At 40.4% G+C, this 13528-nt stretch overlaps 1 protein-coding gene across 1 annotated transcript in view; it reads right to left on the minus strand.

The window, feature by feature from the left end:
• The window catches only part of SPTBN5 (spectrin beta, non-erythrocytic 5), an 84919-nt gene that overhangs the window by 33779 nt on the left and 37612 nt on the right, over positions 1–13528 (minus strand). The window contains exons 33-34 of the mRNA XM_017741615.1: positions 11942–12145; positions 10558–10707 (exon numbers count right to left, since the gene is read on the minus strand). Coding sequence (XP_017597104.1) covers positions 10558–10707; positions 11942–12145 — 354 coding nt within the window. The remainder of the gene's footprint in view (positions 1–10557; positions 10708–11941; positions 12146–13528) is intronic.

Here is a 13528-nt window from a genome sequence, read left to right on the forward strand (position 1 = left end):
GCTAAGGAAAGTGACCTGACAGTCCTTATCACAATCATTAAGTCACAAGGCAGTGAATTCCAGAGGTCTAAACTATCCTTGTAATCCCAAGCAAGATCACTGTCATGTCTGACAGATGTCCATATGATTCCTTGCTAGAAGAGTTCCCATAGCAGATACTTTGCAGCCTGCCTGAGCAACTTATTCCAGTGCTTTATTACCTCAGCCATTAGCCGGATTTTCTAAGTAGCCATGCATTTTCAGGCTAGATATCAGTACACCTTGTTATATACTGCCCTCTTCATCACACTCAGGAGATCATTCATTTTATGTTTGCTTCAGCCTTGAACATGTTTGTAGATTTTTGCATACTGGGATTTCTGTCTTCTCTAGGTTAAAATAACAGTGATCTGATCAATCACTCCACAACAGCTGTGCCTTTTTGATTCCAATTATTGCTCCCCTCTGGGTTTTCTCCATTTCCACTTATTTTGAGACTTGATGTAACAAGTGTCAATAAGCAATAAGGCTGCCAGAGTGAAGGTTGTGAAGACAGCAGAATGCCTTCTAAGCTGCAATCTTAAGCATGTGCCTGTATGTAATGCTTGTCTTTTATACAATACCACGAACTCAAGTTCACCTTGCAGTCTACTATGAGCTTCCAGAAACTTTTCAGAAGAACTGCTGTCAGACCAGCTTGTCCCTATCCTGTATTTATGCAGCTGATTGTTCCTGAAAAAATGTCATTGCTTGCACCTGTACCAAGTGCATTACATCTGTTATTTTCCAGGCCATCATTCCAGCTTCTCTGCACTAATTTTATTTACTGTCTGTTCTGCCAATCTCTGATGCAGAAACATTTTAGTCTAAAATAACAAATGCAGTTTTAAGGAATCTGACCTCTGCACCTTTTAACACTGTGCAAGTGTGCACGTTTTCTAACTAATTCACACACGTCTCAAAGGCATTGCAGTGTTCCCTTACTCTGTTCTGGTGTTAAGGAAAATGACTGCCCAATTACTTGTCCCATAGATTCTGTTATACTCAGTTTTACCAAAGGCAAAAGAATATAGTCATCTATTAACAAGAAAAAACTATGCTTTTCTGCAGGTTGGCAGGAATTTATTCTTTTTCATTGGAAGTAATTGCCCACAGGCTGTTTTCTTGTTCAGCAATGAGACAACAGAAGGATAAAATCCCCAGTTACAGGCTCTGATGGGACATGAGCAAAGAAGAGCCATGGATAAGGTTCACACTGAAGAGACTATGGCTGGACAGAGTTTGGGAAATCACATTGCTGTGAGGGATTTTATTTATCAGCAGTGTGTAATATGTAATCCATTTTGTGAGCTCATGGAACCACAAGTATTTGGACAAGGATGAGAAATTCCAATCAGTAACTTTGCCTGGGTAAAGTGCAATTAACAGAGATGGAAGAAGAATTTGAGATCAATGATATAGTGTGAAAGAATTAAGAGGCAGGAAAGAAACAGAACAGAATCAGTAAAACAGCTCAACTGCTAAATGTTTTGGAAAAGGGCTAGTGAAGGACATGGATAAATCTTTGCCTTTAAGCCCTAGATGTGCACAGGAAAAAAAACATCTGGAGAGATCACTCTTGCTTTGAAAAACAACACAGTCCTGTAGCAGTCTTACAGAGTGTTTTCTATAAGAGGGAAAAGATATCCTTTGGCAACTACTTCAGAAAACCAGTCATGATATTCATTTCTGCACAGAAGTATTGGACAACTGTTTAATCCCACAGGGCATCTTCTGCAGGAGAGGCTTCCCAAGTGTAAGCCCATGTGCAGGGTAATCCACACCTACTTGTCAGGATCTGACTGCACTAACAGGTCCTGGATGGACCCCTGCTCCCATGTGGGAATCTCTCTGAGGCTCAGCCCTGGACATCAATGCCTCCTGAGCTGCATTGAGCTGCACTGATCCTGCCCTGATTGCCTTGGACAGACCCTCATTTCAGTCACTACCTTGCTTTGATGATTTGATCTTCAGCTGCTTGATGGACTTTTTTACTGCTGCCACCTCTCAACCCTCCTTGGTGGCTGTGGATAAAAGGACTGACAGCCAGACTTGATCTGATGTTCTGGCCCATTTTTGGGGTGCGAATATTTTGCATATACAGAAAAATGCACAGAAAAATATCATGCCCAGGCCAGATTTTCAAACTTCTCTATGCTAATCCATTCCCATCACAATCATCACTGTCAAGAAGAGAGAAAGGCCACGGTACAAAAGACCTAAGTTTATAGTAAGTCCGGCCCATAAATCACCAGAATGTCTAAAGAAATAGATTAATGCCTCTGCTATGCCTCTGTGTTATCCACAACCCCCACCAGAAGGCAGATACTTTGTCATTCAAACTTTAATCCTTTGATCTATCGTACTCATCAAGCATATGCAATTATGAGAGATATATTTTTTGGAGTGTTATTGGATTTAGTTTCTCCTTTGAAGAAAAATGTGTGGGCTCCAGGTCTGCCTACTGTAATGCTTTATTAAAACACTTATCATTACCATCTTTATTTACACTGTTGCTGTTAACACAGAAATAAAAAGTTAGCTGAATCTAGCCCACTGCTCTTTGGGGTACACATGCTGCATCTCTTTAAAAATACTGTAGCTTCTTGATATATTTTGTGCTTTATCTACCATTTCTGGTCAAAAAGGAATTACGTTCAGGACTTTTATTTAGTAACTGTTAGCAGTGAAACTGATACCTGAAGAAAGGGTCAGCTATTTGTTTTCCTGCTCATATATCTCTGATGGAAGAAAAAGGCAAGGGACATCTGCTGGTAAAGAGGTTATTTTCCTTAGAGAAAGAGAACAGAGACATCTGAGAGCAGGGACATGGGGTGGTGACTCATAAGCAGCTGCCACTGGAGAGCTCAGTGCCTTGCGCCTGCTGAAATCCACTAAGCACAAATGACACTGGGCATTCAAAGATCAATTCCTTCGGAGGTTACAGCAGTGGGAAAAAGTCCTCCTGGCTATTGAAAGCTTGGGACCAAGTCCTCCAAGTAGAAGTCAGTGCAAATGCTCTTGGCAACCGAAGATTCGACATTGAGTAGGAAAACGGGTGCTCAGAAAGCAAATTGCTGCAAAAGGGAAGTGGCTGCATACATTGCAGGTGAGGCAATGGCAATGTGCTCAGAGGAGAGCAGCCCCTGTAGCACCAACAGTGCTGCTGCCTGGAGAGCTGCTGAGGTAAAAATTTTCCATTTGTCTTTTACACAGAAATCTTTTGACAGCCACTGCTGTCAGAACCACAACATTTTTTTCATGTAATCATGTGTTATACCAGTCTGAAAGCGGAATAAAAATTGGCTCCCATGCCACAGTGCTGGCCTGCCACCAGTTACATCACTTTTTGGCATATTTTTAGACAGGCCTCCTGACTCCTGCTTTGAATGAGACACATTGATTTCAAGTACAGAACCCTGCATAGCTCTCCTCAGGCAACAGACCAGGGTCTCCCACAGCATACAGCAGATATAAGCTTTCTCTCAAGATTGTTTCTATTAGGAATCATGGCCCATCATTGGAAATTTAATATTCAGCCACAAAAAGCACAAAAGACTTGGCGGCTCACTATAAAACAGATTCGTTTTTAAATGAAGACTTCCAAAGATGCTTGAAACCACAAAATGGTTTTTGAGATTTCTGAGATTTTCTGGAATAAATTTTCAAGTTATTAGCAGTTTAAAGCATGGAAACAGAGGTTTTAACCCTACTGAACTGGAATTTTCCCCTATTTCTGAGATAATTGCATAGTTTTTGCCAGAAAGACCTCTTTCATACAAGCTAATGCAGAATTAAAAGCAAAGTCCAATTTAAAAAAATCATTTAAAATAAACCAATACTATATACACAGGTATGTGACAGCATCTGCCAATTCAAGCTTTTGGAGAAATACTGAATGAAACATTTTAGTCATTATCATAACTATGTTCCCTGGATGCCACAACCTCACATTTATACTCACTGGAAAATGACACAGCCCCGAAAGAAATTTGTATTCCAAGAAGAGAAGTTTTATTTCTCTAGAATAAAATATATTTTAGGTGTTTGTGCAAGTCCACGTCCTTCTTCCGCTTTTACTCTTCACAGTATAACAAGCTCCACAGATTTTGCCCCTCAGTGCCTGCCATGGACTTGCTGCTGAGATTGCTGGAACTCCACAAAAAATTTTTCTGCTCTAACCATGTACTAAAAGCCTGAATTATTCCCAGTTTTAAAAAATTAAAGCATGTAATCAAGTCCAAACTATCTGGCAAGACAGAGAAGAATAAGGTTTGATTTTACTTAATTCTGATAAAAGTAAATACTAAAAAGAATTAACGAAAATAATCAGAAATTTGCTTTAGCAAAGTAAATGTTCTCGATACCATGACTATATAAGGTTCACAAAAATGTTTTACTATGCTTCATTTCAGTAAAAGTTATAAGAAGGTATCATACTACAAACACAAGAGGAATAAAACACACTGAAGTTGTTTATGAAAAGAAAACATACGTTTTTTTCTATCATACTGACATGTATTATTGGCATCTGTCCTCACCATCTATATGCAAAATTCTAATGTTGAATATAGTTACAATTTCCTTCCCTCTCCCCACTGCATGCTTCTCCTTGGCGTAAGAATACAGTTATCCCATATTGGAAATGTATATGGAAAAAACACAGAGATAAAACTGGTGTTTTCCCAGTAACTGCTATGGTTCCTTCCTCACACCTATTTCCTCCTTCTTCAAAATTCAGTCTTGATCCCTACCCTGTAAGTATTAAGTGTTAGACAAGAATCCTACATCCATACAACATCATAATTTAAATATTTACTTTTGAAACATTTGTCTGAAAGCAGACTAAATTCCTCTGAAACTCCCCATAGTTTCACTGCTAGAAACTTTGCTGGGATATCCAAATTTGATGTGCTGTGGACATTAAATTCCCTTTGTTTCCCTCAGGAAAGGGTGGTACCTCTCCTTTTCTAAGAGGGGAAAAAAGTGATGTCTTCCTACACACTTAAATACTTCGGCTTTTGAAAACAAGCCTTGCTTCTAAAGTTACAAAACCAGGAATTAATCATTTAGAAATATAACATAATTCGACAAGTAGGAAAATGAAAACAGTGAAACAGAAAAGAACTAAGAAAAACTACACTGAGGATTTTTTCCAGGTCCCAGACTGACTACAGAATCACAGAATTGACTAGGTTGGAAAAGACCTTTGAGATCATCAAGTCCAACCTAGCAGAGGAGAAAAGCAGTTTTTGGCTCTGAAGTCTTGAATCTTCAAAGTGCTGGGCACTATGGCCAATCATGCAAACTCCACAAGCACTTGCAGGGTGTGTTAACAACAGCATTCTAATGGTTAAAATGAAACTCTTGTTAAGTGCTTGATCAGAGCAGAGCCCTTATTTTCACTCAGGATGGATCAAGCTGTAGCTGCAGCCTTGGACACAGCAGAACACAAGTAGTTTTCTCATTGTCTCCTAGTCATCTCTAGGGAGTTGGAACATGGCAAGATGCACACAAAAAGAAATCCACATGACTTGATTAAACACAACGTAGATCTTCTGTTTGCAAGTGTTCCTAGAATGGAATGCAAATCTTCACCACTCTCCTCCCAGATCCAAAGGATGCAATGTTGACGGCGATAGATGGACACCCTGGACCCTCTGCACCTCTGTGAGTTGAAGCTGTGGTGTGAGCTGGTATGTTTGTCACAAGGTTGTCAGGGCAAACACTTTTCACAGTGCATGCTTCCTGGGAAGGTCTCAAACCAGATCTTGTCCAATGGCTAGAAAGCAATCCTGAGCAGCAAACTGGGTTCACTGATAGAGAGAGGCCAGCCCCAATCTCCACAGGGTGAAAGGGTGGACCAGCTCTATCTGAATCACGTGTTTTGATAAAGACTGTTGAATTTGGGCTTCTTCTAAATTCTCTTACCACCTGGATAGGCATAGCAGTCCAAGGTGTGGCAAGTATCAGGGTGATTTTGGAAACCTTGTGGTGAGCAGGTGTTAGACCATCACATGGAGTCTTCCTAAACTCTGGCCTAGATGAGGGATAATTCTGAAAGACAATCAGCTCTGGACTTAAATCCTTGCTCACGACCTCATTCCCACTGATTGAACTTTCTCTTCCAGTGAGTACAGCTGGGGACAGCCATATATCTCTGGATAAAGTCTGCTGGGGAAGGCCAGGATACTTCGAGGAAGTCACATGAAATCTTGTGATTTGAAGGGCTGGAGACCCACCTGAAGGGAAACCTTGTTTTGGTTTCTGGGATCGTGTTGGAAGAGCAGAGGGAGTTTCAGGCACCTTGTCTAATTGTGGCATGAGCAGACTTGAATGAGCGTGACTGCTTCCATGGGAACCTGCTCGAAAAGGCTTTATCGTCAAGCTGCACGTTGAAATGTAAAGCTTCATTGAAGTGTGGAGGTCTGACATTTGGACACTGCATTGGCTAGAGCCTTGTCGGGATGGCAGTGAATCACAGGGGTCCAGGGATGCATGCAGATTTTTGCTGTGGAGCATAGAAGCAGCTGGAATAGCAGAAAGATCAACGTCTAGGCGTGATGTCCAGCTTGATGGAGCTTTGCAGGGAAGAACATCTGAGGGCAAAGATAGAGCAAGCTTCAAGGGATCACTTTTTCTGTGAGAAATACGACGAACACTTTTTTCTCTTTTTGAATATTGCTTGTAAGATGCAGATGTTGACTGAGTGCCAGACCTCTCATATCCATGGCCCCAAGGATCCTTGCAAGCACTGGAACATGTGGATGTTTCATCAGGACTGACACAGTGAATAGTGCTCCCAAAACCTTTCCTCTGCTCTGTGTGTGCCAGGATGACATCTAGCCTTGAGCAGTAAGATTTACTGCTGGGTGGTGAGATGGCATTTCCAGGAGCAAGCTCTGCAATCGATTGACCAGTGGGAGGATGCCAAGCTGGTGCTGGCATCTTTTGGAAAGGCCTGTCCCGCACAGCAGATTCAAAAGGAGGAGGTGGGCTCACTCTACAGGAAGAAAGCAGCACTTCTGCAGTGGAGACATAGGTTGCAGATGAAGGTTTGCAGCGATGGTCCCTGTATGACATTCTGAAGCTTAGTCCTAAGTGATGCAAAATTCAAAGCCTCAGAAGCTTGCCTTTCCCCCTGTGCTTAAAACCAAGTCCTAATCCTTTTTCCTTTGGCACTGGAAATTTCCATTCTTCCTCTGAAGCAAAGGAATGAGAGATGAATAAACATTCTCCAGGGAAAAAAAAAAGAACTAAAAAAATCCGCATTCAAAATAAAAAGTCTCAGCTCTTCTAAAACTGCTACCACCTCTTGTCATGTCTGCAAAGCGATATGAGTGTGGGATGGGCTGAAAGATAAATTACAGAGCATACGGCTCTGCTCCCGGAGTGTTCTGACAGTGAGACTGCAGACAGAGTAGGAGGGAGCCAAAAGCGTCTGCCAGAGACAGCCTGCGAACTCGCTGTTATTTCGTCTGTGAAAAAAAGAAAAGCAGCTAACCTGAGCAATGGATCTGCTGCTGCGAAAAGATCAGAACAGAGCAGAGAGTACTGGACACAGTTTCTGCTCGAAGCAAAAATGATTTTTTTCCTTCTTTCCCTTTTTCAGCTGTTAATTGTCTGCACTCTGAATGACGAAATCTCAGTTTGCGGGTCTTAGAAGAGATTCCTACAGAAGTTCCATTTGATGGCACAACTGAATTAATAAAAAAAATATAAAAGATAGATGTTTGCCTAATTTTCTTCACATCTGCTCTATTTTCTTTAGCACAGAACAATGGTAGACAATATTCTGCAAAAATCCTTTGAAGGCTTAAGTAACTTGGATGTAATATAAGATGCTGGCTTAAAGTCAAACCTGTCACAGTGGCACAGACAGCGAATGAAAGAGCAATTCTCAGTAGTAGCTCTTAGTTTAAAATATTCCTCTGTTACCTTCTTCCTTCCCCTGTTTCTTGCTTCTGGTCTGTGGCATATGAAGTACTGGCAAAATAGGATTGAAAAATTATGACATTCTTTCTTACACAGACATTTTGCAGACATAAGAAGTGAAATGCACGTAACTGAGCCTTGACCCAAACACAAAAGTGAGAAGAAACTCAAAGGGTGGAAACATTGGTTCTATTTGTTTGTCTGACAGGAATGCTTTTTGAATGTGTGTTTCCTTTCGTCCTTCTTGAAAGCAGCAAATGACGAAATTGGGAAAATGGTTTGAGTGTCTTCACTTGATGCCTTGGCTGAGTTTTTTGGAAAACGTTTCAAAGAACTGCTTTCCTATCATCCTGCTTGTCTGCATCACTGTGCAGCCACATTTAACTCCATATAGTAGTAACAGAGTTCAATCCAAAAGGAGCAGATTTTTCTTCCAAGAGCTCAACTGCACAGAAGTGAAACACAAGTAGTGACTAAGGAACCTCACTCCACTATCAAATTGTTTATACTGATCTACACAGCAGATAGTGGCAGCTGCAGAAGACAGCTTGACTGTAAAGTGTGTGAAGGGCTGTTGGAAGGGGCAGCCGAGTATTCACACTTTACTGGATAGTAAAAGTTCCACCTTCTGAATGCTCAGTGTCAGTGAGGAAAACTGAGGACCAGACTCCTTGGAAGTTCATAGAGAGGATACTATGGGAAAAATGATTCTGATGACAGAACTGTGCTTCACGGTCCTGGAGGTCACAATCTTCATTCTCAGGCTTTGCTTTGGCTAAAGAAACTTGTGGTTTCTGATCTCACCAGGAGAATTTACCTAGCCTCTGAAGAGCACCCAACCCTTTTTGTGGCAGTCTACGTCACAGCCTGTGGCAATAGCAAATTCATCTGTACAAAGAAGTAATATGAAGTGCCATTTACCTGTAGAGAATGTGCTGGGCCATACCAGAAGTGTCAGGTGCATTACCGCTTCATGTATGAGTAATACAGACTTTTGCAACCAGGACTCACAACTGAGGGGCAAAATAATCACCTACCCACAGCAGCTTCCTACACATTTACCTGTGCATTACATAGAGCAAACAGATGCTGTAGTGAGAGTGCTTCTGTGTGTTGGCTGATACCAATTAAATGAAAAGAGAAAAAATACAGTGGCCTAACTTCTGTAGAGTTTAAATTTTCCCTGGTAAGCTCCTATGCAGGAGCTTAACAATGATATACCACTGCTTGGTAGGGAATTGAGATAGATATAATGCAAATCATGGCATTTGCCATATAAGCAACAAAGAGTGGGCAGAACTGTGTAATATTTTACTCCAGAAACCTGAACCTAGGTAAAACTCTCTGTTTCATGTCACAAACTCCAGAATGCAGGTCACACTTGCCAGAAGAACCAATTACAAGGAATTATGCAAACATGCATTTCCTTCAAGGAAGGAGTAGCAGAAAGTTCCTTTGTGCCACAAAGAGTTAAGTTTCACTACATGGCACAGCACAGAGTCAGTTTCCAAAAGGATTTAGTGCTGGGGCAAAGCACTAGTGGAAAATAGAGCTCAGCAAGAAATGAGAGCCATTATATTTTGCTGTCAGTGGTCTTGGAGAATCAAGGATTATTTTCCTTAATGAAAAATGACCCAGAGGTGCAACCTCCTCCAGCGTTGTGTCAATCCTTCAGTTTGGCAGCCTGCAACCCATTGATGTGGCTTGCATGCCAAGTCTCTGCACAATTGCAGCAATCTATCAGTTCATGAATTTGCAGAGCGACTGCACTCTTTTCTGTAATAGCAAATGCCAGACCTCGAACTGGAACCTTTTGAAATTGTTGCATGAATCAAAGAAAGTGCAAGAAATACAAAATATAATTCAGTAATGGTGAAAAAAATCAATCTATTTCAAGAGCTGCAAAATGATGGTAGTAAGAACATCCTTCTGTCTCTTTGCATTAATTATATCTGCCCTCTTTTCTCATGAGAGGGCCTATTTCACTAGCTTGTTTTTCTCAGTTGCATTGAACAGAAGTTAATACTCCTTACAAACTCTTTCACTGTTGTTCTACACACTCATATCAATGCCCTTGTAGAACTGAGAAGTCAATTCACTTTCCTGTATTAACTCACACTGCCAACATCCATTTTCCACTAGTTGCATTTTCCCAGTGTAACTCTCAGCCTGAGGTGAGAATTCCAGCAACACCTGCAAAGTAAACTCCCTTCAAACCCTCTTTACAATTTCCTTCCTCTTTGAAGCCAGTGGTTAAGCAGCTGGCATGCTGAGATCTGCTTATAAAATGAACTAATATTGGACTCTTGTCTCCCTCTTCTGTTGTGACTCTCATATGTTCCCTCTTATGTTTATTTGCAGTGAATTACCTTTCAGGTAAGGTTCATCTATTTGTTTCTAAGCCCCATGAGAATGGAGAGCATCTCGTACATTGCTACAGTCTCCAAGTGATACCACAACACAAACAATACAAAGAGACTGTCTTGTCTGTACACAGACACAAGGATTTCAAGCTCGAGGTGAGCAGTAGTGCCCTTTTTAGTCTGAAAGAGTTTACATGCTTGAAGAGTTTAACTGCTTATTTCGAGTTTATAAATTGCTCACCTCCTGTGAGTTCAGGAGCATGTCAAGGTGATCCCAATCCTTGTAGAACATTTGTTCTTGGTGTATTTTCTCCAGCCACTCCTTCTTCTGTCTCCATGCATTGTATACATTTTTCTTCTCTTCCAACAAAGCCTGTAGCTTCTGCTGAATCTGAACAAAATTTCCAGTTAAAAACTCATGTTGGTCTTTATATCCCATGGATATGGGTAAGTTGAGAGGAGAAAGGATTAAGTGAAGTGGTGGATAATCCCTTTAAATTGCAACAAAATTATTAAACAGAAAAAAAGTAGAACAAGTTCTAGCACTACTGTTTGGGCAGAGGGATAATCAGAGGTGCCTCATTTCAACAATGGAGAAGTGCTTCTTACAGCACATGTGCAGTCCAAGCCAAGAGCAAAGAAAGGTTACTGTTTCTCAAGTGTGACTTCTAGAATCGGATCCTAATTCTTCATTGTCGCTAAACATTGTGTGCTATTACAGCACTTCAAATTTTTATGTGACAGATATTAAAATAAAAATTATCAACTTAGCATATTCTTCTAGCCAGTGAATACATGCCACAAGGTTAGACTTCATATAATTTCAGCTTTCAAACACTGTATATCACAGGCCTTCTATAAATGATTTTTCCTACCTTTTTCTACAGGCAAAGGACTTTACAGTCAGCAAGATTTCTAGTTACCATACTCATACAGTGCAATACTCAGCAAACATTCCGGAAATAGCTTGGGGAGATGGGAGAGTAACTTGCACAAACTACATTTTTCTGAAGATACTCAAGAGACATGTTAATGAATTGTCAGGGGAGAAATGAACTGGTAGGTACTGGAAAAGAAATAAATGCTGTGAGAATCTCAGAAGCTATTTGTCATGAGTAAACTGACATTTTGACTTAAATCTTTCATTTCCAGGGAGTATATTTTACTAGTGTAATTCTTGACTACAGAAAATGTTTCAATCAATCTTTAAACTTTCTCATATGCTTGAGTGTTTTCATTCTTTGGTTGACAGGTTTTTGTCCAGACTGTTCTGGTGTGGATATACCACTGTAATATGAAGTGTAGCATTTGTGTGAAAATCCAGTTTGGGAAGTTGGTAGAATTTACTCCATTTCTCAGAACACCGTAAACTTCTTGAATAAGTCCAGCTCTGCTGCAGAGGACCTTCAGGAGATGCCTCCACTCATCTACTGCTGAAGTAGGAAATGGAACAGATGTTTTTGTGCCCAAGCTAGGAAAAACACTGAGGCAAATGTAGGTCGTACACATGGACAAGTGAGTGTACACGTTTTGTTATCTCACAGTGTGATACAATATAAAATTGTAGTTACGTTGGGGTCCAGTAGCTGAATATGTATGACCGCACTCAGAAGAGTTTCAATTACCTCTTTTGATGGCATTTCCTCATCTTGCAAGAGGGACTGTCCTAGCTGTACAACATGACTGAACTTCTCCTCTCGTGCTTCGATCTCTGCCAGCAGCTGCTGATGCTGGGTGAGTCTCAGGCTGCTAGTAGATATGTCCCGGATAGTCTCCTTGGCTCTCATTTCCCTTATTATTTCTGCTGTCCATAAGACATAGTCCCACACCTGGAACCCAAGAAAATATGAAAGTTGAGGTTAGGGCTCAAGCATAGGTTAGCAGGCAGGAAAATCATAGGCTGACTCGTCAACTTTAAGTGAATAATAGGTAATAAAATCATAGATAAGAAATAAAATATTCCATTAGTGCTTAGAGTACTGCTATGAAGCAATCATGAGCAAGAAAATTCTAAAACAAATCCCTGAGGATTATTGTCTAACTGTGATTGAAGAAAATTGTGCAAGTAAAAATAATTTGATGTTCTCTGTATGTCTTTTCCTCCATTTGATTCTACACCTTCAACAGCCGCTTACTTTAGGCATTGTACTTGAATCTGCAGTAGGAGTTTTGCTCTTGGTAAAAACTAGGACTGCAAGGAATAGACAAGGGATTATATATGATGCTTAAGTTTTGTTATAGTTTAAGTATGTTTGGATTAGTTGATTCAGTTTTGAGGTATTTAAGGGTCTTTCAGGTTTTTAAAATGTATTTTAAAAGACTATTATTTATAGTAAGTGTTCTCTTTTACTGTAGAAAACTAAAAACTTTCTCTTTTAAATGGTTGCTGGCTTTTCCACTGAAGGAAACTATGTAATGGAAATAGACTTTTGGCTGCTCCATTTTACCCATAGATTTTTGTTCATATCATCAAAACCTTGTAAAGACAGCCAGGAAAAAATAAATTCGGAAAAGCACCGCACAAAATTGAAACCGGCCAATTTGGGGTCCTGAGTTTAGGCTTTAAAGCCAAGATACTGCTTTTTTTAAAGGCAGTGAACACAGATACTAAATGACTTTATAAAGACTGTGGTCCTTTTCAAGGGGCCCATGTAGTGCACACGTGTTGGCACCATTTTGATTTGTGGAACTAATTCGTTCACACAGCTGGATGTCACTGTAGACACTGATATTGCACTTGGCACTGCAAATGTCTAAAACTCCCTGAGATTTTAAGCTAAGCATTAGGAAAAATTCCATAAACCTCAGGATATATTGTTCCATGCAATGGAACAAGTCAAGAGCCAATAAGAGGCTACTAGACTGCCACTGCCAGCAATATTTAAGGATAGAGTAGGCATCAGTCTGCAGGAAACTCCTAAGCAGAGCCTGACTGACATCATGCAGATCCTAGCACAAACTTCAGGCTAAGAGCCTCAGATCATTCAGAAATACTTTGAGTCTGTGTCTACACTCATCTTCCTTGACAAAGTTCCATGGAAGATTTGAAACCCTCTGTTGTGCTGTGTGTTTTAAGTTAGGACCAGCTCTGCTATTTGGTCACATTAAAATTGCACTTGATGGGGTGTAAGGAGATACACTAGATGATTGTGCAGAATTCTCATTTTATGGAAATTTCTTTTTTTTGTTTGTTAGTTTCACTTAATCTGTGC

The sequence above is a fragment of the Corvus brachyrhynchos genome, unplaced genomic scaffold (genome assembly GCF_000691975.1).
Source record: "Corvus brachyrhynchos isolate BGI_N302 unplaced genomic scaffold, ASM69197v1 scaffold115, whole genome shotgun sequence".
NCBI lineage: Eukaryota > Metazoa > Chordata > Aves > Passeriformes > Corvidae > Corvus > Corvus brachyrhynchos.